The 26,440-nt window shown below is 44.4% G+C and overlaps 1 protein-coding gene across 3 annotated transcripts; it reads right to left on the reverse strand.

Annotated features, from left to right (window-relative positions):
• Nucleotides 1–45: 45 nt before the first annotated feature.
• CHUK (component of inhibitor of nuclear factor kappa B kinase complex) lies at nucleotides 46–26,438 on the reverse strand. Of its 3 annotated transcripts, XM_057412343.1 has the most exons (21): nucleotides 26,354–26,438; nucleotides 26,175–26,269; nucleotides 24,236–24,350; nucleotides 21,892–21,961; nucleotides 20,299–20,387; nucleotides 19,521–19,610; nucleotides 18,833–18,957; nucleotides 17,543–17,650; nucleotides 15,408–15,543; nucleotides 14,648–14,842; nucleotides 14,065–14,167; nucleotides 11,753–11,876; nucleotides 10,453–10,604; nucleotides 9,285–9,346; nucleotides 7,005–7,114; nucleotides 6,065–6,114; nucleotides 5,241–5,337; nucleotides 4,340–4,487; nucleotides 3,762–3,898; nucleotides 2,299–2,398; nucleotides 47–429 (listed from the first exon to the last, which is right to left on the reverse strand). In XM_057412343.1, the coding sequence occupies exons 1-21, from the start codon at nucleotides 26,408–26,410 to the stop codon at nucleotides 403–405; spliced, it is 2,190 nt and encodes a 729-aa protein (XP_057268326.1). In that variant the 5' UTR covers nucleotides 26,411–26,438; the 3' UTR covers nucleotides 47–402. The 3 variants fall into 3 exon arrangements, with proteins under 3 accessions (XP_057268327.1, XP_057268326.1, XP_057268325.1); XM_057412342.1 differs by lacking the exons at nucleotides 26,175–26,269; nucleotides 26,354–26,438 and having other exon boundaries at nucleotides 24,236–25,287; XM_057412344.1 differs by lacking the exons at nucleotides 6,065–6,114; nucleotides 7,005–7,114; nucleotides 9,285–9,346; nucleotides 26,175–26,269; nucleotides 26,354–26,438 and having other exon boundaries at nucleotides 46–429; nucleotides 24,236–25,288.
• Between the last annotated feature and the right edge of the window lie 2 nt (nucleotides 26,439–26,440).

Here is a 26,440-nt window from a genome sequence, read left to right on the forward strand (position 1 = left end):
CACACGTGAGAAGCGCGCGGGGGAGAGGGGAAGCAGCATCCCAGTCCTGAGGCAGCTGCCATCATTCCCTCTCCTCCTTTCCTTCTGTCTCTAGGGATAAGCTCTGTGGGACAAGCCCCCAGCACCGGTGTCCCCACTCCAGCCCATCGCAGATGAAGGTAGCCAGCACTGCAGGTATGTCTCCAACAGGTAGTGGTTGAGTCAAGAACCCAACAAGGCAGCAGCATGGAAAACCCTGGTTGTTATTGCTGGTGGTGGATCTGCTCCTGAGCACCACGCCTTTGGAACCGACTCCAGGAAGGGTTACAAAACACAAGGTGGTTGATGGGGCAGTCACATCAATGCCAAGCCACCTCTCAGCACGCAGGCACTTTGCAGACAGCAGCACGTCAGCTCCTTGGACTATTTGAGCCAGCTCCAATCAAAACTCTGAAAAAAGCAAGGAAACAACTGAAACGCAGGAAAACTGGTACTGAATGTGTATTTCCAAGGCGGTGACCAAAGGACACTCACTACCCAGCACCTCTGCTGTCCCAAGGGATCACACTGATCTAACAGCTGAAAAGTACTCTCACCATTTCACAACTCTGCTTGCTCCCAGCACAAAGCCCCCTCCCCACACACACATACTTAATTGCAGTGCTCAGGCATGTCACAGACTGCACTCCCTTTGGAAATCATACTTTGTGCCTGCACAAAACCTACCACTGGGGTTCCCAGTGCACCACAGGACACACTGGTAGAACAAGAACATAAATATAAAGAAATTGAATTCAAATGTAGACAAGAAGAGATAAAAAGTTCTTATAATTACTATTTTAACCTACTTTTCCCCCCAAATGAAGAGGACAAAACCCACTGTCTGATGCTTTCCTGCTGCCTAACTTCTGTCCCTTGATGCAAGAAAAGATTGATAAACCCCAAATATAACAAAACGTGCTGATCTGCAGAGTGTGATTCCATAGCAATGAATAATCTTTCTGGGCTAAAACATGCCAGGGACAGACACTGCACATTGGCATAAGGGAGATGACAGAGACATGGATGATTAATGGAAGCTAGTCAAACAGCTTCTCCCTCATCTCCAGCCACAGCAAGGAGACAAGACAGGAGAGAATAGTGTGTTCCACAACTGATACCAACCCTGTCAGGATGGAACAAAGACAAATAAACACTGATAAACCAATGGGTAAGACCAAAGTATGCATAATTAAGGCTGTCTTCCACACTAACATAATTACTTTGCCTTAACTGGTAGCTAATTTCATTTTCTCACTCATATTGCTCAACCCCTTGTTATCTCAGCGTCATCTGCAGCTCCCACTAATACGCTTTCATTTCACAATCCCAAATAACTCGGTAGCTCCAGTAAACTCTCAGTTCACCGTTTACAATTATTCATAAGCATTAGTACATTAAAATGTTTATGAATTGTAAGAGCTCCGTTTCATCAACCACCTCCATTACCTCAACCCTCTGTTCCTTTTATTTCAGCAGTTACAACTGGTAAACACCTTCAACTTCAAGCTTTAAGAAGGTTCTTGAAAATCTAAGTTACAGCACAGCACTGGATCTTTGACTTCTTTATACAACGGCAGTAAATTTGTTAGATAACCTCATGCTAACAGAATCTGTATGGACTTTTCTCTGTCATAAACAGGTCTATCTATAGGCCTAATTGTCCTTTCCTCACTATATTCATACAGGTGGCTTGTATGATACAGCCTCCAAAATCAGCTGAGAGCCCCTTCTAAAAGACCAATATCCTGTGGTGCTCTTTATTCCTCTGGTAACCAGGGTCCTCTGTGCACAAACTTACTGGCTTCAATTAGCAGTTCAGGAACAGAGTTTCAGATGGCATTAAAGTCTCTGGGTGATCACTATTTACTTTTGTTATTTCTTGCTACTTCAAATACCAGTTTGTGCAAAGAGCCTTCTTAAGACTCTCTAAAGCCTCACTTCTGCCATGAGGACAACTTCAGTTAATGATCAGGAAAGGGCTCTGGAAATGGAGAACCCTGCCCATGGTAGTGCAGGACACAAACCAGGACTCTCCAGTTGAGAATGCAACCAGTATTCAGAGCAAGCTCGCCCAGCCCACAGAACAGCCCACTTCCATGCAGACCACTGATACTAGCACCAAGGGCTACCTTTTAATGTTAGTGGAATCCAGAAGGGATGACAGCCACAGCAATTCACATCATCACAAATTACCCTATTTAAGGAGTTCTCCACAGCCCCAGAGGACCCTGCTGTGGCACTTAAAAACAAGGTCCTCAGATACATCAACAGACTTACCATCACACTGTTGTTCTGCTCCTGTCTCACCTCCTCCAAAATACTGCTAAAGAGTTCAAGGTAATTCAGATTCTCTTCTATGACATGGACAAAATTTTCCCTGCAGGGAAGGCATTACAGATTTAAAACACAAAGAAACACCAACATCAGAAGGCTCAGCACTATGGGGGATAAAAAAAACAAAACAAATGAACAAAACCCAAACAACCCCAAAACCTGATTTGCAGGAGTTCTCTGCAACTCTAGGAGCTACCCTGTAGAGCAGAAAAACGTGCCTTGAGGTGGCATCTTGCAGATCCCCACCCTGGAAGTGTGGATTTGCACTCCTTCCCTACAGAGGAACTGCACAAACCACACAGACTCTGCCTTAACAAAACCATGGAGCTGAGCTGAATACAAGGGGCCTAAAATCACTGCCCACTTTCCATAAGGTTTACATTTCTTTACTCTTTGTACAGTGCCTCATACAGTGAAGTCATGGCTTGAGGAGGAGATCTGACGAGATCCAAAGGCTCAGGAAAGCACCACATTACCCAGAGGTGGAAATCACCCCACAGCAGCAGACAGAAAAGAGGAAGGAGAAAGGTTGCTCAGGGTTTCAGAAAAAACAACTGACTTCCAGCAAAAGCCTGCCTGGAAGGTGTGTATCTGTAGAATCCAGGTATTGCCCCCAAAAACAAGTTTGGTGCTGATGTTCAACCAGCACTGCTGCAGATCGAGGGCTGAGCACCACGAGGGGCACTTTACTTCCAGTTGACATAATAGAAGGAAAAACCTCTCAGCTCCTGACAACTCTTACTTAGCTATGACCGGCTGAGAGAAAGGACCCATAATTACCAAATCCAACCCCAAGGCAGAATGACATGATGTACAAGAAATGACTAACACAGTGCTTTAGCTGACAGCAGTATGTGGAACTTGTTCAGGACCAGAGAGCACAGGTTTCTGAATAAAGCGTTCAACCTAATTCCTGATCGGTTTAGAGCACAACTGAGCTACTGACACATTTTTTGGAAGGATAAATAAAGTCCCAGGTATTGAACCAGATGGATTGCTTTGTATTGACCCCAACTAAAGTCCTCCTTTTGAATTAAGACTTTTTAAAATCACCAAAGCCGTAAGAAGTACTAACTATGGTATGATTTATCTGGGATTTGCACCAGAATCTGGGCACGAAATGATACCGCATTTCAGCTCAAAATCTCATTGCTGCCTTTTGCTGTGGTATGTCCAGAGGTTAAGCTCTAAAACTCCAGCCAGGAGCTGAACAATATTGCCTTCAGAGACAGCCTGGTATGCCAAAACTTCCCCTGCCCAGCACATCCCAAACCCACATGGATGTGGTGAGGACATGCCCCCTCAGCACTGGAGGCTCCAGTGGCAGAGGACAGGATTTCAGTGTATGCATACAAAATGGCTACACTGAGCTCTCTGCAATGCCCTCCTTTCCCAACAGCTCTTACCCATCTTCAGGAGTTGCCAAAGAGGACAGAGGATGAAGTACATTCCCTGAGGAGCCCTGTGGGAGCCATGGGGCTACTGCTGTTGAGGTTGTCCCTTCAAGGCTGGAGCTTACCAGTGATCGAGAAGAGCTCTGAGTCTGGAAAAAGAGAAATTCATCAGTGTTATGGACCAGGGAGGTCTTAGTTAGACAGGCTTATTCTCTACACACTGTTTGTAACATATGCACACAAATTAGGCCATGTCTGTGACTGGCAAGTCAGCTGGTACAAGCCTCCAGAGTTCTGGTACAAATGTAATCGATGTGACATTGTGCAATGTTGTACATGACATGTCTTCTATGCTGAAGAATTAGGAAGTGGTGCCATGTCCTAAACTGCAAGCCTTGCACAGCCCCAGTAATCCTGACAGGGAAAAGACAGAGGTTTCCCATGCTGACCTTAAATGTGAGCATGTGGAAATCAGCTTCAGCTGCACTGTCACTATAATCAGTTCAGGAAAATCTGTGTAGTCTTAAAACAACTTAGGCTAACCAGGAAAGCACCTGGTTTGCAGCACAAACGGTCCAAAAGCTACTTACACAAGCAATTTTCAGCAAATGCCAGATCTCCCTTTGTCTTTTGCCCTGCATCTGCATCACTGAGTTGTCAGCTTCCTTGATGTTATTTAGAGCCACTTCAATCTTTGGAAGCAAGTCAATGATCTTCTGCTTACAGCCCAAGAGCTTGCTGTAATAGAAAGCAAACATAAAGTCACGTTTCAGCTTGTGTGGCAATACGTTCTGGCAAAACCAAAAGCCTCACCCTTGGGATCCAAGAAGAATTCAGTGAGAACACATCTGTGACAGCTGCAGGTACAAAACCTGCAAGACTGGAAGGAGCCCTGGACTTCTCCAAGCCAAAACTCAAAAAAGGAGGCAGAAAACGCTACCTACAATACAAGCTCTTCTTATTCGAAATGCAATTGATCCTGATGATAATGGAGAGCACAGCAACTCAACCATGTGACTTTACTCATCTTCTCTGGCCTATATTGGTCTCTATGGGCTGACCACACCATAGCTAACAACTTTCTTTATGGGACCTACTAAGCCACACCTAAATGATGCTTTGCTGACTACTGATATCTGTATAATGACATTTTTTCTGTGCTACTTGAGGAATTAATGAAAAACTCACTGTGGTATCTTTTCAGCTGTTACACAAGTTCTTTTTTCCCTTTAAGACTGTAATCCCAACCCAAACACTGTCAGAATCTGTCTCATTTTAAAGTAAACTCTTGGATGCTAACAGTACAAGCATTGCACTCTCCTCCCCTTCCCTATTAGTTATACAGGTTAGCTACAATTCAACACAGACACAAAGCAGCAGATTTAATATTGCAATGGAAAACGTACACCTGCAGATCAATCTCCACGGTTTTCCCTCTCCTTTCCTGCTTTCCAAGTTGCATTTGTTTGAGTTCTTTGCTGCATAAAGTACCTGAGATGGCCGAAGAGCTCCTTGAGAACTCGGTCTTGGCTCTGTACTGTCTGCACAATGATCTTCACCATGTCTGTGCTGTCGCTGTAAGCATGATCTGGAAGGGCCATCAATCACCACGTTAGTAAAATGCTCTTCCACGAGGAGTCACTCTGGGCACAAATGCCCAGAGTCTAGGAAAGATGTGATTTAATGAGTGCAGCCAAACAGACCAACACACAATGAAACACTTAAATATCTTAAAATCTGTCACAGTCTCCCATTAGGCACAGCTTTTCCTTAATGTTTCTCCACAGTGATGCACACAATTCCAGCCACTCTTGCTGTTCAGATACTGGCTTCAATGAGGACTGCCAAATACACAAATAACTAGATCTTTCTGCTCACCAGTTACTATGTTAAGAACATAATAATCCCCAAACACAGGACTCCCTCCAGTATAAGAGAGAGGAGAGGGCGAAAAGAGACTGCCCTTGGGTTGGAGTGATGACAGAGGAACAACAGCTCTTCCCATATCTGGGGGGAGTACTGCAGGCAGGAAAAACAGTAGAGAATGCAAAAGGCAGAAACATGTTCAGGGCAGATACTCCAACACTAAAAACCAGAAGAAAAACCAATGGCTGAGGAACAAGACTACAGAATTTGTGAGAGCTCTAAGCTCTGCACAAAGCAGAAATCATCATAAGGTATATGCCCTTCAATCTCTTTAATACAGTCATTTGGCTTCTAGCTTTCTCCTAAACAGCATTTTCTGGGTTTCAGTTCAGTAAAATTAGTCATGGGGTGTAAGCACAAAACAATCTTTCAACCATCTCTTTCCATACCTGGAGGTCTTGTTTTTAATTGCTTGTAAAGGTCTATGGCTCTCTGTTCCCTTGAAAAAGAAGAAAAGGATTCATATATGTATCAACAAGCAGGTGACTTGGGAAAAAAGCCTTGCAATGAAGTTATACCTTACTGAATGTCATTCAGAAGAGCTCTCAGTAACAGCAGATTAAGTGGCTGTTCAATCTCAGCGGCTATCTGATCCCCATCTTTTATAATTGCCACTTGTTGCTCTCAGCAACAGCCCAAATACCACTTAGCTCTTTCATATTTTAATACTTAAAGATATATAAAGTCAAGTTTCCAAATATTCAAGCATTCATGAGTTGTTCATTATCCTTGTTGGAAAACACACTAAATGTATTTAACAGGGTTTCCCAACAACCTCAGTTTTATCACTCAATGCTACAAAATTCACTCTTCTCAAATGCAAAAAAAATTCCTCTGCATTTTTCAGTGGAGACTAAAATATGTATCTTAGGCCCACCCTCTTCTAAGATGAAACTTCACAATCAGTGACAGAGAAGTGTCCTGTCTTCCCCAGCTGTGTTTTCCATGTTTTCCCAGGCCTAGTCATTGTGTGGCTGCAGGGTCAGTTAGGTAAGTTAGATGAGTCTTCTCCTGTGACTGCACCTCAAGCTTCCTTATACAGCTATTTTTTGGACAGAGCAGTGTTCTACCCTGTCTTATAATGCTGCCAAGTGATGTTAGAACTTCCAGAGGAAGGAGGAGCGTAAAGCCGCATGTGGTAGGATCTTCCCTTTTACCAGTAAAATGATCTTAAAACTGATTGCAAACTACTTTGTACTTGCAGAGTGGTTTCCAAAAGCAGTGATGGTACCACCAGCCTCTCTGGTGGTTCCAGAGAAAAAAAACCTCTGACACCGAAATACACAAAATCTATCTATGGGCAGTGAAAGTACAAAGCAAAGGACTTACAAGCTCTCCATGACCTCTCCTTGGCGCCTCGCATATGGACTCTTCTGAAGTTCTACAATCTCTGTGTGCAGAGCCATAATCTGTTCATCCAGATATCCAATATCTTCAGCCTAATGGCAAAATTTAGGGACATTATCAAACTGAAGGAAGAGAGTAATAAAGTAGACAAAAGCTCCCCGGCTATCTCCATGCTAGGAGAAAAGAGTTCTTTGACGTAACTGCTGCTACAACAATTGAGGTTACTGTTCTCAGTGCTATGCTATCACCTAGATGGCAAATCTCTGATAACCAAACTATATGGAGAAACAGATTTTTCTCATCAGCTGTTTCTCTCCAAGATGCACACTGAACATACACTCTCTGGCTTTACATACGTTCCAGCAGTGAAGAATGTTTTCTCCTACTCTTACAGTGTGGACAGTGGTGCCATGAACTGTGGGCATTGATCTGCCTTCCTGAGAAAGTTTTTTGAGGTATTTTAGCTTTTCCTTTCTGACCTGGGACCTGAAAATTGAACATTTTCCAGAACATCCCTTGCTGTAGGTCTTTGCAGGTAAAGAATAAGCCAAGAAGAAACAAGAAAGGAGAATCGGAATGTGAAGTAAACCCTGTTATCAAAAGGAATGTTTTTATCTGGAGCACTATGACTCACTACCTAGCATAGCTGTCTCTTGGCTTCACAGAAGTTAAGCTGCCCACTAGACAGACTGACACACGACTACATATTACTGAGGAAACCATTTTCCACTCCTGATAACTGGATGTGGTGCAACTAAACATGGGGACTGCACAGCTTGAAGACAGAACATAATTCTGATGGTTTGCTAAGGAAATATTTGTTGAGGTTCCTGGTTTGATGGAAACAGCCAGTGCCAGCTTTGAGTTATGCTATTAGAACCAGCCTCCCTTTTATCTTCCTTGCTTTCTTACAGGGAACAACAAGATCCCAAAATTTTAAGAGCTGAACAGAGGTGAATTCAGGTGGGAATCCCAATTCCTCTATCTCCAAATGACCAAGTAGAATCAAGGCTCCAAGAACCTTTTGACTTGGAGACAGGACCTGAACTACCCTGTCAAATCCTTCACAGGGGAGAAAAAACAGGCAATGTAATTTATTGTTTGTGTTTCTAATGGTGTCTGGGTTGTTTACGCATTATTCACCGTGCTCTGTATTACTATGAGAGCCAATACAGGAACACCTTGCAGGGAAGAGCAAAAATGGAAGACATCAGCCCAGCAAATCATGTGCCAGTCCTGGTCAGCAGAACATGCAACGTTCTTGGCACTCCTGCAGCTACTTACTATCACAGAGCATGAAGAAGAGAGTAAGTACTTATGGAGATGTTTTATAGACCTTTACTCTGAGAAATACATTACAAATGTGCTGGCTTTTCCTTGCATTCCTTCTGAATGCTCCCCTCTCTGAAGCTTTATTCAATGCATTCAGTAGAAGAGGAGGAGACACAGCTTTTGACAATGAACTACAATCATCCTGTCTCTAGTTTTCACAGCTGAAAGCTTACTCCTTCTCTGTAGAGGTCTGGACAGAACTGGAGGCAGAATTATTCTGTCAAAAAGGCCTCTGTCTCCTCATCATTTCCAGTGGAGGTAAAATCAAAATGCTTATTCCCTGAAGCCAGAGAACAGAATTCTAAGCAGCAGATAGATTTCAATGAGCCTTTCTCACAGAACTTACTCTCTGAGAAACAGAAAGCTGTTCTCAGCTCAACTGTCCGTAAACCACAAGTAGAAACATCTGTTAAGTATTAGGAGTACTCAGAGTAACAACTGCTTCTGGCTTTGCTTTGAATGCCTTAAGGATGACTCTTACTAAAAACTGTATTTACTTGCAGAATACTAGAAATTTACTCTGTCTACTCCTAAATGAAGTACTGCAATTTTGAAGTAACTGCAGAGTGTCTGGTATGATTTTCAGCTTTAGAAATGGAAATTGTTGTGTGCAATCAATCCAACCAGGAAGACTCTTGTCTATAGCACCACCATTTCTCCTGGGCCATAAATAACATGTCCATAGCTTACTTTCCTATATAGACAACTGAGACTAGTGACATTTGTGTTGGTTTTGTTCAAATCACTTGATTCAATCAACCTGAATTTTTTAATGCATCTTTTTTAATGTACCTGCAATGATATTTACATTCCCACAGCAGGCAGGATATGAAACACTGAAGGGACAGAGCAGTGGCACATATGACCCTTTAAGTTCCTGTCATGACCTCCTTTGCAGAAAGATAATGAAGCTTCTTTAATGTCCCCTACCTGTGCACACTGAGAGGCCTTCTCTTCCATCTCCTTCCAGGCTTTGAGCATCTTCTCTGAAGCTTAAGAGAAAAGACTTGTTAATTTACAAAAAGATATAGATGCAAAAATAACGCATAACCTGAACTTTACATACATCAATTTAATTTGAACACAGAGCATGGCACTCCAAGTAGGAGTCATGACCCAGAAATCACAGAGACAGCAAAGCTGCAGCTTAACAACTCGAGGCTCAACCTTAACTCACATGACAAGACCTATGATAGGATTTATAGAATCGCAGAATCCCAGACTGGTTTGGGTTGGAAGAGTCCTTAAAGCTCACCCGGTTCCAACCTCCTGCCATGGGCAGGGACACCTTCCACTAGAGCAGGTTGCTCAAATTTCACTGTTTGTAATCCCCAGCCTAAAATGAGTATTCAAATTCCACCATTAGGCTAAACAACTGCCACTTCTGATTAAACACCAGTTCACAGTATCTTTCCATTTTCCATCATCAGCCTTCACCCCAGTCATAATTTTTAATTCAGGCTTCAGTTTTTAGCCATATATCCAAGCTCTGCATAAATCTTACTATTCTCCTCTGAAAGGAGAGGATGCAAGATCCAGATGTCTCTGACATTAAAACTGCAGCTGGCGCTTTTTCACCTCATCTCTCACCCTGACTCATGCTACCTCAAGATGACTCTTTCAGCATTGCTCAAAACAGGGTTTCCACAGTTGCCATGCCCATTTGTTCTGCCATGGGTTGTCAGTCACCCTTCCACTGTACATCCAGTGCAGCAACTCTGCCCTCCACTTTATGCCCAGTGACAATTCCAAATGAGTCAGTCTCTGGATGAATAAATAGCAAACATCTACATCACCACTACTATTAATACTCTCATTTTCTTAGCTTGGTGTTCTCAGTAGGCAACAGCTGACCACTGGTTTCACTGTCACTGAAGGTCTCCATAAACACTGTGGTTTTTATCCTCCTGCCTTTGCTTCTGCCAAACTCTTCTCCTGTATCTGCCCCAGCTAAAACAAACCCATAAAGATATTGAGGAACACAATGGCAATTCCTGCATTGTCTTTTAAGCCAGTTCTTATCCACAGTCCTTCTTACCCAGTCTGAGCCTTTACAGCATCAGACAAGACACTCAAACAAGCATTACACAACACATACATATGCCATAAGCCATCTGGTCACTGTATCTCTCCAGGTCAAGGCGAATGCTTTGATGAAAGAATTCCAGTTTGGCTTTCAGTTGCTGGGATGCTGACACCATATTGTTTTTCATTTTGATTAGGTTAGCATTGTACCGAAGAAGACTGAGCCTAACAAAGGAAACAAGAACAGCACACTAGTTTTAGAAGCATATCTGGACTTAAATTACCTGAAGAAGAGGCACAGGTAGCAAAACATTTTGGAATATCCTTGGAACAGGGACTCTCAGGCAGTGCAGACCTTCAGCAAGCAAAAGAGAAGGTCCTTCCTCTTTTCCCACTACTTTTGTCAAGGTCAGTTGATTAGCCCTTGCAGTGTAAAGTATTTCTTAGCATTTAGAGGGTCCTGTAGTGCATATTGCCCCTGGTGACTGCTGGCACCTTTTTTATCACTTGAGATAAACGACACTGCCCATTCTGTGATTCAATCACAGGACAAAACTCAAGTTTCACTCATTCTCTCACTTGTGAAACAACCACAAAGGGCTGCATTAGGAGGAGTGTTGCCAGCAGGCTCAGGGAGCTGATCCTTGCCTTCTATTTCAGCACTGGTGGGGCCATACCTAGGTCCAGTTCTGGGCTCCCCAGAGACACAGGCATACTGGAGGAAGGCCAGTGAATGTTACAAAGGGACTGGAACACGTCACCTATGAGAAAAGGCTGAGGGAGCTGGGACTGTTCAGCCTGGAGGAAAGAAGGCTGAGCAGGGATCAAAATGTATAAATACCTATGGTGAGGGTACATACAGAACAGAGACAGGCTCCTGTCAGGGGTGCCCAGTGACAAGACCAAAGGCAACGGGCAAAAAACTGACACAGTAAATTCTCTATTAACATCAGGAAACTTTTTTTTACTGCGAGGGTGACTGAGCACTGGCACAGGTTGCCCAGAGAGGTGGTGGAGTTCCCATCCTTGGAGATATTTAAGAGCCTGGTCCTGGGCAACCAGCTGTAGGTGACCCTGCTTCAGCAGGGGGAGTTGGACTGGGATGACCTCCAGAGGTCCCTGCCAACCTCAGCCATTCTGTGAGGCTGTGACTATATTCAAGGTTATTTCCAGTTATACATGTCAGGCACTATGCAATACTATTTCTAGAGTGGAATAAGCTCCCCCAAATATGTTTTATGACTTAAAAGTATAGAATAGCAAAGGGCTGTAAAACTCTGGGTAACCAAAACATCCTGAGATGTACATTTCCATGCAAAGAGTCTCTGTATTGGCATAATAAGGGATCTTCTGAATGAGGAGTAACAACTTACATGGCAGCTCTCTGGCCCTGGAAGAGCCTGCTATAATCTTCCTTCAGCCCAATCACATAGTGAACCGCTTCTGCCCATACCTTGCGCAGCTGAGAAACTGGTAATTGGATTTTACTGTCCTGTACTGAATGCAAGAAAAACACAATGAAAGGACAACTCCAGAGAAGTACTTCAGTGCTTATAACATTCCCAGTGCTTCAAGTGCTTAAACTAAGGGATCAAGCCATGCAAGACCTGCTCAAGTGTGAGTAAGCGTTACACATTACAGCTTTTCCAGTTATTTGACAGCCTCCTGCCAGCCAGGCAACTACTCATGTTTGAAGTCACAGGTGCAGGAGCACTGATCCCCTCGAGCATGTTGGTCTGTTGGCACCAGCAGACATACTGCATGAACCACGGCACACAGCAGGACCCAGGGGTGGTTTTATCTAGAAACTCTTATCTAAAGCACTAGCCCAAGTTAGCAGAGCAGATTTAATTGCTCCATTTAATCAGCTGAAATTGGTCACTATATCCTGATGTGTGTTTCATCTGAAAACATCTTTAAATCTTTTGATGCTCCTTCCCAGACTCCCAATGTAGATGTTTAAGGGGAAAAGACACAGGACTTCTGTGTGCTCCCCTACAGAGATGGGGAACTGTCAGTACTTTGAGATGTCAATAAACATGTTGTAAAAAGCCTTTGCTCCAAGAGATTCAGCACAATGATGCCACACAATGAAATTCACCAGGATAAAGTAGCCCAGAACACAGAAAAAGCCAATCAGGATAAACCTGAACGAGAGTAAAAGGAGATACGGAAAACTAGCACAAATGCAGAGCCAGGCCAAAGAAAATTAAGCTACTTAACAGTATGTCACAATGCATTGCCTTTACATGCAGTAACCTAGTAGATGTCTCCTGTCCCTTGACATTCTTTTCTCTTTCATATAGGTGCACAAGGTCCTTCATACAGCTTGTACACTTTCATAGGGGTATATTAGGTCCTGCAGATGCTATCATTTCAGGAGACATGTAAGGGAAGCTGTAAGCAGAGAAGCAGCTTTCATGCATGGTCTTAAAGTATACTGATGATGCTAGGGCTAGGCAGCAAGGACCCACTGGAGCAGACCCCACCATGCAGCAGCAGACAGGCTCTACTCCCAACAACTCAAAATGGAGGAGAAGCCTGGAGTTTCTCAGTCACTTGGCTCTGCTTGGTGAGACCAGAAGTAGGATCAATGCTATGGGGTTATGGACATATCATGACTAGAGGTCAGAACTATCAGGAAGACAGTATAAGAGATTTTGAACTTGTGAAGTGTCTCTGAAGACCAGCACTAACTGTCAGTAGAATGACAGCAGTCCTGCAACTGGCGTAATGTGCCCAAACACAGTAGCTTGGCTCTGTTATTAGAGCAAGGTGAACAAATGATCAGCAGGATAGAATGAGGGAGCTGTTCTTTCACTTAGGAGAGATATAAGAGATGGATCACAGCTGAAATGCAACTATTACAGACAGTGAGAGAGGAAAAGGTAATCTGTATCCCTCAGGATGCTGATGTAGGACACAAGCATAAATCCAGGAGAGCTGTAGGAGGGCAACTGCTCACGGACACCCAAAGCTCAAGAGAAAGGAGCAAGGAGCTGAAACCTGTTTGTACCTGGGCATGTTGCACATATCCTTTCTTCCCCTCACAACTTACACAGATGCTAAACCCTAAGATAAGAAGGTCCTTGACCCTTGGTACCACCAAAGGACATCTATGTGGGCTATCACTCAAGTTCCGCAAACCATCTTCCAGCATGATGTCACTGCAACACTGGGTATGAAGGGACAACAGGCTTTAGCAGAGCAGAAAGCTGTGCAAATGAAACCAGAGCCCCTATGTCAGAACCTTCTTTCCAGGATGCAGTGCACAGACATAACAAGTTTCCCTCTCTAGGCTACAAGATTAGGTTGCGTGTAAGCCTTCATTCACATCATGGTTCTGTTTAAGTTGGGCATTGCTTAGGTTAAGGTGTTGAGGTGGGGTAGATGCTGGTCAGTGCATGGAAATTTATACAAGGGCAAAAACCTTATGTGAGTTCTAAGCAGCTCTATCAAAGAGTTCCCAAAGGGTGAGCAACAAATTCTCTGAACTGTTAGATGTAGCAAATGGGGAGATACAGCTCTGTAGAATAAATGCTGTTAGGCTGTTCATGGTTCTTAAATGGTTCTCTTGAATTAGATCGTGCCCTTCAACATAACACACAGATTTCTACGAAAATCTACTTTCCTATTGCCTGAGAAGCAGCACTTTCCGTTCCCAGCTGTTCTCCAGCATACTTACCAATGTAATTTACACAGTCAGACAGACTCCGAGAAGCAAAGGGTCCATCATAGACAGTTCTGCTTTTGTCAAACAAATAGACCATGTAGCTATCCCAGCCCCTCTGGCAGAAAAAGAAAACAGAACATAAAGAAATCCCAAACATAGCTCCTACTAACCCAGAGGGTCTTAGTTACATCATGAACTAGTTATTCTGGGTAGATACTCAGAAGATCAGGTGCCTTAAAAAACGGATCTTAAGAAGACCTAGAGAAAAATAGGAGCCTTTGCTAACAAGTTACTGTATTTAAACATTTACACATAATTATAGGAATAATAATGCTATAATACTTAGAGTATAAATAGGAATTATTTAGCCCAGATATAGAATATATAGAGAATATTTAGACTAGATACAGGAACATATATCATAGGAATCTGTCATTGGTAATCTTACATTACCCAATAAAGGAAACAATTTCAGACCTTACATTACTACACTTACAGAGCAAACAGACTCCAGTGGAAGATGAGAGCAATTTATCTTCCCCAAGATTTTAAATTCCCTGAGAATGTGATATTAAACAAACAGAACAATTCTTACTACGCCATCGATCACACACTGGGAAGCAGGTTTCCGAGGGTCCAGGCAAATCCCGGTCTCTAACAGCAGTTCTTGATTTCCAGTACTTATTCCAGTTTCAAACTCAATCCGAATCTGAAGGGAATGAAAGCTTTCCTCAGGATGCAAGAGAAATGAAACGATCTTGGCAGAGGTCATATTTAGGATGTGTACTATCTGTAAAAAGAGTACAAGTTGATTACAAGTCACTGCCTATCAAAGAGGAAGGACACAAAGGCCTGGGAGGGAGTATGCAGCAATTAATGTGTTAGACTGAAAGCATCAGTTGACTTTTAATGACTACAGGAATCAAGACAAGGAGTAAAGCCCCACATAATAAAACTCAAAGCCCACACCTAACTTTTAATGTCAGAGAAACTAGACTGACTTTAGCAAAGCTCCACTACTTGAAGGGGAAGAGTTAGGAGAATGTAATCTCTGTTCTACTATTTGGAAGTCATGGCATCAGCAGTGGAGTTCAGGAAAACTTCTATTAGCAAATATTTAACCATTAATTCAACTTGGCAAGTCCCTTCCGAGGTGACAGGCAGTAACACTGGGTCATTCTTCCACTCCATGTCACTAGACAGGCTGCATATACACTAACTATACCAAAAAAAACATTGCTCATGATCCTGCAGCTGGATGATGCTAGGATTATAGTCTTGCTCCACTGAATACGCCTTCTGTCCTCTGAGGTGCTTTCAGTAGGCCTTTAAATTCAGTAGCAACCCTCACTCACCTTCAAATTCAGTATGTAATCCATTATTAGGAAACACTTTGGACGACCGGACTCAGGATCTAAACTTCCACCCCTCTGTTGCGGATCCCAATTCAGCATCAACTGCAACCAATTTTCCATCGGTCCTACAATTAAACTAAACCAGAAGGGATGTAAGAAAGAGACTACAACACTCAGTCCACTTAGGAAACTAGGGTCTCACAACAGCAATAAGGTTACAATTCTTAGGTTAGAGACCATATATGTACAACATATGTGCACAACATATGTGAACATGTGTAGAGCACAGTGAGTTCACTGCAGCGGCTCATCTGGAGGGCAGGGGAAGCCTGGAAGGGGAGGAGAGCACACGCAGTGTGAGCATCCCCACTATCCCACTGTAGTAACAGTCCTGGTGACCTTAGCAGGAACACAATGTACCTTTCATGACACTTCTGATTCCCATTCCCTGAACTAAAAGTATCTTGACACACCAGTTAAGATGTATCAAATGGCTAAGGGGGAGAAATAGTTTTTGGTTCTTTTTTGTCCAAAAACTATGATACAAATAAAACCCAGTAGTTTTCAAAGCCTTGTCTGCAGAACAGCCATCTCCATGCTGCCTGGAAGGTTTTCCTCCATCTTTATCCACACAAGAAGTTAACTGTCAAGAGTATCTCTGAAGACAGCCCACAGTGCATTATGGACTAGCCCACAGCACTGGCACAAAGCTCCCTTTTATCATTCTCATCTCCAGTACTTCTCTGAGCAATCTGCCAGTGCCAGTGAGTTGCACTGCAATGCTGGGCACATCTAAAGACACAGATGCTACATAAATAACAAGTGAGCAGAGCCTGACTTCTGACTTGGTATAGACCAATTCAGGTCGAAGGCCCTCCTGGTGGTCATTGGTCTGAGCCCTAGCCCCAAGCAGGGCCAATGTCATATCTACAGCAGGCTGCTCAGGACTGTGCCCAAGCAAGTCTGGGCAGGCCCCACAGATGAAGATTCCCCACTGCTTGGGCCTGTCCCAGAGATGCATTATTGGCAGACAGAAACCTCTTCTGTGCCCAAATTTTGTTTCTCTTCTTGTAACTTGTGCTGTTGCCTTTAGTCCTTTTGCTTTGCCCCTCTGAGAAGAGACCAAAACCATTTTCTCTGTAATGCCCATTACATAGTAGAAGACAAAAATCAGACTACCCTTTGCCTTCTCTTTTCCGGACTGAAGCAGTCCAGCTTCATGGGCCTCTCCCTGTATCATGGAATGGCTAATGTTGGAAGGGACCGTAAAGCTCATCCAGTTCCAACCCCCTGCCACAGGCAGGGACACCCTCCACTAGAGCAGGTTGCTCCAAGCCCCTGTGTCCAACCTGGCCTTGAACACTGCCAGGGATCGGGCAGCCACAGCTTCTCTGGGTACCCTGTGCCAGCGCCTCAGCACCCTCACAGGGAAGAACTTCTGCCTAAGAGCTCATCAAAACCTCCCCTGTTCTGGCAGGTTAAAGCCATTCCCCCTTGTCCTGTGCCCCTTGTCTAAAACCTCCAGGTTTTTAGGCACTGGAGCTGCTCTGAGGTCTCCCCTTAAGGAGCCTTCTCTTCTCCAGGCTGAACCAGCCCAGCTCTCTCAGCCTGGTTCCAGAGCAGAGCTGCTCCAGCCCTCGCAGCATCTCCGTGGCCTCCTCTGGACTCGCTCAAACAACTTCATATCCCTCTTGAGTCTGGGGCCCCAGAGCTCGATGCAGGACTGCAGGGAGGCAACTAACAGGCTCTGACCATCTTTGTGGTCTCTGCTGGGCTTGCAGCCAGTTTTCCCAACACAAGTACTAGAAGCTTCTGCTTCCATGCAGCAGTTGACTCAACTACTTGGTTGATGAGACTCAATGCCACCAAGTTATCAGCTAGATGTTACTCAGTGGCCTTATGATACTAGATGGAAAGCAGTCACAAAGTTCACACTGCAAGGTGAATTGTCCTGATCCCACAAACAGCCACAGGGTGAAGTGCCACTGGAGAGCCAGGTAATCAGAAGAGAATCATATGGTTTATATTCCTTAACAACAAATTATAGCTCACCAGGAGATTGGAGTAGGAGAAGGAGCCCTCAGTGTAAAAGACAAGCCAAAAATTATCCTGTGTGGCCACAAGGACACACTTACCCACAGAGGCTGTGAGGCTGTGGTAAATGGGTACTAAAGCGAACCTCCCCGTTCATGTCTTCAGAAGCAAAGATGTGCTTTGGATCCTTCTTCTTGATTTTTTCATGCCTAGAAAATTAAATCCTTGGTGGATATACTGACAATGTGACCTTTCTAAAGGTTCAATTGAATATGGCAGCACCAAAAAGCGCCCCTGGCTTGTAGCTTTAGAACACAAACTCTTGCTTCAGGACAAAGAAAACATTTCCAAACAATCTACCCAGAATATCTCTGAGTGGAAGAGGGCAGTCCTTGCTACTAATTCCATCTCTGGAAACATTTCTGCTCCTTATGCAAGGAGGTCTGGACAGCATCAAACAAGAGGGTCAACAGGTTCACTGACCACAGAGCAGACCCGCAAACAAAATCAGCCTCCAGACAATCAAGATTTGCAAGAGACATGTGGCAAAACCCTTACTCCAACCTGAGTGAAGCAGCTAAGAAGTGTTAGAAATACAGCAAGCGATGCACTAGGGAAAACAGCACCAGCAATTCTGCCTCAGTTTCCCCACCCTCGCTCACTGCAGCACTAGTCTGAGCTTTGCCGAGAGCTCGACTGCACCTGGAGCTCTGCTTCAGTCAGCCCTAACTGGAACTGAAGCCACAGGCATGTGGTCTGCATTGTTCCCTTCCTTCTTTTGTGGCTAGGAAAGAGCTGTTTCTAACCTCATTCATTTTGTGCTACTTACATTAACTCAAGTTTTTGATGTTGCAAAAAAAATGCAACAAATATTGCACTATTAAAATAATAAAATTCAAAGATTAGATTTAGCAGTTAAAAAGGGAACCAATGCATGATACTGATTAAAACTGCTTTGATAACACACAATTTATTAAGCTAACACTTGCATATAACCTCAAATATACTTTTTTCCCTGTTATTATTTCAATGCTAACAGAAAAGCTAGTTTCAGGTTTTTCCTGTTGCAGAATCACCCTTTTAAAAGCCAAGCTTACACACTGTATCCCTCCCTCCCAATATGTTTTCCTGATACCAATACAGACCAGCTTATAATTCTATTTTGGATTCAAAATTCACTTGTGAAGGAATTATGGTGACCACAGGCTACCACACAATGTAATAAGCACATACTACAAGATACACAAATAGCCATTCAAACTGTCTTTGACACTACTAAAGCAGACCACCAGCCTCAGCACCTCACAATGAATTTATCCCTCTGGTTCACACTGTCACCTCATCATACACAGGAGCATCTTGGCACCACCTCTTTCAGAGTAAATGCTTACCAGGTAAATGGCTGCAGATTGTGCAAGAAAGGTCTAAATCCGGCAATACATTCAAACACCATTGTTCCAAAGCTCCAGTAATCAACAGTAACGGAGTACGATTTCTTTTCAAAGAGTTCTGGAGCCTAAAAAGATCATAAAAAGACACTTTGAAAGTGGTGTATTTCAGGTCATCTATTTTCTTGCATTTCTAGAGATGAAGCTGTGTCTGGGCATGGCCCTTGGTTTCAGAGTGGCACAGGGACCACAGTGCAGCCCTGCTTAGGTTGCCTGGTGGATCCAATCCATGAGGAGATGGGAGGCATTGGGCTTGTTGGGTCTGGGTCTGGCTGTGGGGAAGCTGAAGGTGGGGCAAGTTTAGAGCAGCCCCCAACTACGGCACACAAAGGGATGGAGGGGCCAAACGCATCTTGGAAGCGACAGGAGATACAGAGAGGGGCAACAGCAACTGATGGACATCTTGGAAGGTTCAGGTTGAACATGAGGAAACACTGCTTCCCCTGGAGAGCAAACACCCTTGGGACAAGAAGGCACAGGATCTCAGGTTTTGGAGGTTTCAGGGCCTGGCTGGGCCATATTGCTGGTGACAGTCTATAGGAGGCTTCAGCAGCTTCCTTCTGATACAGACTGTGATTCTATAGCATGTGGCAATACCACATCACTCACAAGCATGAAAAACACATCTTACCAAATATTGCAACGTTCCAACAAATGAAGTGCATAAACTTCCTTGATCCAGATCCTTTGCATACCCCAGGTCTATAATTTTGTGAACAATCTGTAGACAGTTCAAATAGCTCATGAGAAGAGCAAATTCAGAGAATAAAAACCAACCCACCAAACAATCCCAAATTTGTGCAGTGACATCCATATACACAAGAAGAGGAAAGCAAGAATGGAAAATCTGGAGGAGATCCATGGTGAAGCTTCAACATGCGACACAATGCTAAGGCGTGCTGTTGCATCACATATGCTGGCCTTGGCCACCTATCTCAGCATAGACTTGACTTTATTTAAAGCAGTTTATCAGTTATAGCTTGGCCAAACAGAGTATTTAGCTTTTGATTTGGGAATTGAAAGGTATTTGTTTAAAGAGTAACAATAGAGAAACACATTTTCACTAGGAAATCAATGAGGCTGACTCCCTGAAGTAGCTGGATTTTCCATGCCGCCCTCAAAGCCACAAACACAGGGATAAACTATCACCTCAACTCCTTCATATTCTGTTGGAGGCAGGGTTCTTGAATGAAAACAAGTTACTTGTTTTCAATGATAAGGATTTAAGAATAAGCAAAATTGTTGGCTTCATCACAATGTAAACTTGTAGTAAATGCACAATTGAGTTTTCAGCTCAGTTCAGTGCCACAAACGACATGTTCTCTTTTATCTCTCTCAGGGAAGACAAAGCTGCTGGAAAATTCCAGAAATGACAGTGGGAACATCAGTGACAGAGACACCTAACTCACCTTCCCACCTTCATCCTGAAGAACAATATTTTCAGGCTTTAAATCTCTGTGTATAATTCTGTTTTCATGCAAATACTGGATACCAGACCCTGAAAGACAAAGGTTTGATTTAGTACAAGATAAAACTCACACTGATTAAAGCTACATCTGACCAAAATATCCCTGACTTCAGGGTTGACAATAATATATTTTAAAGCACCATTAAGAACTATTGACTTAAAAGATTTGTCACTTTTACACTAGGATCAAAATAGGTCCATATGTGCTCTAGAGAAATGAAGGTTGCTACAGAGTTCAGGCCTCACAGCATAAGTACAGGTCACATCAGAGAAGGCAGCTGAATTCTTCAATGGTAGAGTCACAGAATGAAACACAGCAAGCAGATAAGCAAAGCAGGCATCCAAAATGTGCAGGCAGCCTGAAACAGCTCTGTATGTCCTCTAACCTAAGATCTTGGTGAATTAACACAAGATAACACAAAGCCCTATTTATATATGGAAGCACATTATGCAAGATGCTGAGGAAAGAAAGAACTGAAATTAACTAAGCAAATAAAACAAGGGGAGTTTCTTTTTGACCTAAAAATACTAGAACTTATACAAGCACTATTTGGCAGCAAACTTCCCTTTTTTACTGGCCAGTATTAGCAACACTGAACTTGTGGGTTCAAGGCTTCCCCTCTGCTGGAAGAGCACTGTTGTGCTGAAAGGAGCACTTCTCTGACCACTTCTGTCACTCCCACTGCTAAAAAATGAACTTCCATGATGGCTTTAAGGCAACCCATGTGGGGGCTGCCCCCAGGAGGAATGTATGTTCTCAGACTCTCCTTTCCCAGCCACAATTTCCATGGCAGCACATGCATTTATGGCACCATGTGATCAGCTTGATCTGGAAACGGATCCAGCCACAAACTACTAAGAATAAAATAACTGAGTTTTAGCCAGGCTGGTTTCCAGAACTTGCTCCTTGCTTGGGTACAGGAGTAGTAGGGAAGGGAAGGGGAGCACATGCCCAAGAAAAGGCAGAGCAGGACTTTGCCTTGAGTCAACAGTCCACACTTGAGCTGCCTGGAGGGGACTGTGGAGCCTCTAACAAAAAAGAAAGGAGAGAAATCCTGCCTGTGGGAAGGGGAAAATTCACTACAGGTTTGCCCAAGGAACCACACTGGCCACTTGATAAAAGCTTATCACAACATCTCCCAGAAGACACAGCCACAGAACAGCAAAAAATGACTTTCAGTGTCTGAGGGGCTTTGTTTAATGCATTTTCAATCTTCGAGATGTGAAAGTGGAAAACAAAGGTCCCATGAAAGGCCCACGGCCAATATTATATCTTCTCATCTCTATCAGGGGGTATTTCAAGTTTTCCTATGCAAAGGCTACTCCAAGTGCACACCATGTAAAGCTGATTTCTCACCAGCTGTGACTGAAAATTCAGTAAGGGATTATTGTAAGAGAAATACTCAACCAACATGCCCCATGAACAGTTCAAACACCTCCTCCCATCAGGATAAAGTGGATCACCATGGCCCAAACCTTCACTGGTTTATTTTAAAAACCAAAACACAGGAAAGAAAGGCATTAGACTACATACCAATGTCACTAAGCAGAGAAAGGATCTGACTTTCCTTAAGTCCACAGCAGTTATCTGGTTTGTTTAGCAACTGCAGTAAAGAAAAAGATGTTTAGAGCCACATTGTTAACAGTTAATAGTCAAGAAGAACATTTTCCATCCCCTGCTGACACACACAGGCAACGGCACAGCCCAAATCTAACTTGAGGTGAATGTAGTAGTCAGCACTGAGAAATAAAAGCATGAGGAGGGAAAGAAAATAACTCAAGACAGAGCAAAAATTCATTGCAGAGATGGGGTTGAAAAGAAGATTTGGGCTGTTAGAATAACACCACAAAAGGCTGAAAGCCATCAGAAAGCAAATGAGCAAGTGATGCAAGCAGGGTGATACAGCTACAAACAGCGATGCTGAAGCTCCTGGAATCTGCTCATTCCTCATCTGCTGAAGTTTGGCTTGACAGATTTAGGAACACATCAAATGCCTGAATCAGGACTGCTGCTTGGAAGAACAACTCTCCAGTGAGGAAAATAAACTGAGTGACAAATAGCAAAAGGAACAGATATGCATCTAAGCCTTGGCATTCAAACACGGGTCACAAAACACTGAGAAAAGGATGAGAAGGGAAACTAACAAATTAACTCTTCAGCTGAGCGTAGACCACAGAAGAGAAGACCACTGCAGTCATCTACAGCTCCCAAAAAGCCCAGCTGGCCCAAAGCAATTGCTGTTTTAATCTGAACAAGCTGGACATGGGTTCTGTTAAGAGTCCTCAGTGGACTGTACCTAAGTGGTACCCTGTTACAGAAAAGCCACCCAGGTATCAGACCCCACTGCAAGAAGCTGACAAACACTGTGCAGCCACCTCTGCAGTCACCCACTGTCAGTCCCATGCACATAAAGCTGCCTGAGCCCTGCAGGGTCCAAGGCACAGTAACACCAGGCTTCTAGGTTGCCCACCTACTTAATCCCAAACTAAAAAGCTATCCATTAGTCTGTGCATCACTGGAGTGTCCACAGCATGGACCAGCACCTAAGCTCTCAACCCTGCCTCCACTCTAAAGTGCTGCTTCATCTCCCTTCTTCCTTGCCCTGAATTTTCCTCCTCTAGTGAAAGGTATGATAGAAGCAGCGTAGGAACGCCATCCTAACCACCGCCTTCATGACCTGTAAATAAGTAGCTTCAGCAATCTCCCACATACACCCCAAGTCAATTAACATGTGATTTGATTTTTACCACACTAAAGGCTTTTACGGATGACCAAGGTATGCTTCTGCACTGCAGACACCCTCACATGAGACAATCCTCATGGTTTTGCCCGTCTCCTACACTGCAGGCATAACCAGTACTCAAACCTCTATGGGAGAGAAGCCAAACTTCAACATCTCACTCCTTAAGTTCTGGGTAGATGCACTGAACAAGAAAGAAGAAAAGGGCCAAAGACAGCAATCAAGCTCAGAGTCCACAGCACTACCCCGAAAGGGCACAAGCATATATATGTGCATGGTCCACAGACAGCAGCAGATGCTTTTCCAGGCTTTGTGGAAGATTGTAGATGTGCAGTGAGAAATTAATAGCTGCACAAAACAAAAATGGCGTCAAGCAAGTGTAAGAGATATAAAGAGCAGGATGTGAAATAAAAAGAACATGGTGGTTAGTTTGGTTTCTTTTTTTCCTTTAAATAAGGGATGCAGTTATTGCATCCAGCATCTGCTCAGTTTCCGCCAGTGCTATTTAACACCAGTAAAAGAAACAACAGAAAAATTAGGAGATTTCTGAGCAAACTCAATCAACAGGGATTTGCTTCTTCACTCCTATACAAACAGCTGCTCCCTGAATACAGCTGCAATGGAAAAGGAGCATAAACTCTATGGGGCCATGCAGCCACTGCCTGGGGAACCACCAAAAGGTTCCTTTACACTTCCATGTTGCTGCTTTGCAGAAAGGCAGTTTCCAGTCAGCAGGATAGTCTCTGAAGCCCTGGAGGCCCCAGTCCAGTACTGAAAGGATCCTTCCCCTGTGCTGAGATCAACACAGTACTGCATATACATCAATCAAACCCAGATCAGATGCCAAAACACACTGCAGTAAAGCCAAACAATTGGGTGCAAATATCCAGGCTACAGGAATTGGTATTAATGCTAAAGCAGTTCATGAAATGACAAGCTGCTTCAGGATAAAAGCATCTGCCCTTGGATTGCTCTGTGTCCTCTGGTTTCAAAACCACTTCACGTTTACTTCTCCATACCTGTACCTAAAAAGAAAAGCCCCACAGAACACAGATGGCTGCACAGACAACCCCAGCTACAAGAAGAGCATCAACACCATTAATTTCACTATATATTGCAAAGCAAAGCAGACATTACCTTACGGAGGTCACCCCCTGAACAATATTCCATTGCCAGGAGAGGAACATCATTAACCAGAAAGTTCATCTCCTCAGGAACTTCACAGGCTCTAACTACATTGGGATGGCTCAACCTAAGCACATGGAAAGATGGATGAAAACTGACTCCTCTTTTGGAAGAATGAGAAAACAGATTGTTAAACAACTGTGGTTTATGTTTCAGGTAGAATTTCTGCTCCCTAAATGTATCCCCATTGAGAAGCACACTCTTCAACTGGTACCTACCAGTATCCAAACGCAACAAATCCATGCCCTGGGAATACACCAACCAGTGATGAGCAGAAATGATGTCTCAGTGTCAAGGTACAGGACTGTGATGATGAGGACTAGGGCTCAAGTTCTGGATTCCTGCACATTCCTGGCAGACTTGTTGCATATGTGTTTCTGTTTCTGCGTGTGGGGACAACTTCCCCCTGCCCCAAGGGTTTCATAGGAATCCATTTACACTTGTGTAACTGTACCAGGGAGGGAAAACCATGCAAGTGAAACCCACATACACAGGGTAGGATTCATTTCTGCAACTTAAATCAAACAGCTGTTTCCTGTTTATATGTTCCCATGTTTTTATATGTTACTTTTGGGAATAAAAGACACATCCAGAAGGAAGAGAAGACAAATTACTTCCGTGTCCACCTTCCAAAGCCTGAGCCTCTGGAAGCCACCACAGGAGCAGCTGTAACTGCATGGCTCAGTGCTTGTATTCACAAAACAACTGTCATGGAAACACTAACAAGAATAGCAATCGCCAAGAACTGACTTACTAACTCAGGTTGTCTGCACATGGTTTCTACCAATACTGGTGCACAGCAAGGCATCAGAGTAGGAGCTCAGTAAAGCCCTATGAAGCAGGGACACTGCAGGCCTTGGTAAGGACAACTCAGAACAAAACTGAGCAGTGTCCCTGCTACCACCACTAAGAGAATTCATACTCAGGGATCACTCTTCAAAAGGGAGGGGGATTCTCAGAATGAAGGCACAACTGTATGAGACCCCAATGGCCAGAGGTTCCACTCACATCCATGAGGACACATGTGTGTGGACAGCGCTGGCTCAGGTTTTCAGAGTGACATGAGAGAGAGAGGAACGATGGCAGCACAGAGTGGTTTCTCATGAGAAAGTGTTAGGACACATCATTCTGTACGTGCAAGAGAACCACAGAAAAAAGGAATTTCTAGATCCCAGGATGACAGATCAAAAACACATATGCTACCCAGTGTGGGAACATGTGGGTTTTCTCATGTCACCACATCAACTCAACGGCATCACATGGTGTGACTGTGGAGGAATTAAGGATGGACAAACAGCCCAGGCAGCATAAGAGCACACAAAGTTTGAATGGTGCTAGATCCCAAGGCATCAGCTAATGCAACTGGGCAGAAGAGCTTGGCCACAGAATAAATCCCAGACTGGTTTGGGTTGGAAGGGACCTTAAAGCTCATCCAGTCGCAACCCCTGCCACGGGCAGGGACACCTTCCACTAGAGCAGGTTGCTCCAAGCCCCTGTGTCCAACCTGGCCTTGAACACTGCCAGGGATGGGGCAGCCACAGCTTCTCTGGGCACCCTGTGCCAGCGCCTCAGCACCCTCACAGGGAAGAGCTTCTGCCTAAGAGCTCATCTCAGTCTCCCCTCTAGCAGGCTAAAGCCATCCCCCTTGGCCTGCCCCTCCAAGCCCAAAGCCCCTCTCCAGGTTTCCTGTAGCCCCTTTAGGCACTGGAGCTGCTCTAAGGTCTCTCCTTACGGAGCCTTCTGTTGTTCAGGCTCATCCAGCCCAGCCCTCTCAGCCTGTCACCTCAGTAAACCAGCGCGGAACCGCTCGGTGCCCGGCAGCCCCTCGCCCCGCTGCCCCAGGCCGTCCCCACACCCCGGCCGGGACCGGGTCCGCGCCGCCCGCACTCACTTCTTCATGATATCGATCTCATGACACCAGCGGTCCTTGTTCTTGACGCTGAGCTCCAGCCGGCACGACTTGATGGCCACCCGTGCGCCCGAGTCCTGCGGGACACAGCGCCGTCAGCCGCCCCGGCCGGGCCCTGCCCTTCCCGCCGGACTGCCCGGCCCCGCTCCGCGCCGCCCCACCTGGTGCTGGTAGAGACAGACGTTACCGAAGCCGCCGGTGCCCAAGCGGTCGCGCATCTCCCACGGCCCGCAGCCGCCCGCAGGCTG

This window comes from Pezoporus wallicus, unplaced genomic scaffold (genome assembly GCF_028554395.1).
Source record: "Pezoporus wallicus isolate ANWC-B61680 ecotype Strahan unplaced genomic scaffold, APGP_CSIRO_Pwel_v1 contig_6566, whole genome shotgun sequence".
NCBI lineage: Eukaryota > Metazoa > Chordata > Aves > Psittaciformes > Psittacidae > Pezoporus > Pezoporus wallicus.

Bases quoted from the DNA above. Each gene is read 5' to 3' on its own strand.
- CHUK (XM_057412342.1), bottom strand. From the start codon at position 24,526: ATGGATTTGTTGCGTTTGGATACTGGTAGGTACCAGTTGAAGAGTGTG. The intron at 14,168-14,647 runs GTAAGAATTGTT...TTTTTCTGCCAG, and splicing joins AGTGTGTGATCGATGGCGTA to AGGGGCTGGGATAGCTACAT. The intron at 9,347-10,452 runs GTATGTGTTGTG...TTTTCTCTTAAG, and splicing joins CCAGATGGCTTATGGCATAT to CTTCAGAGAAGATGCTCAAA.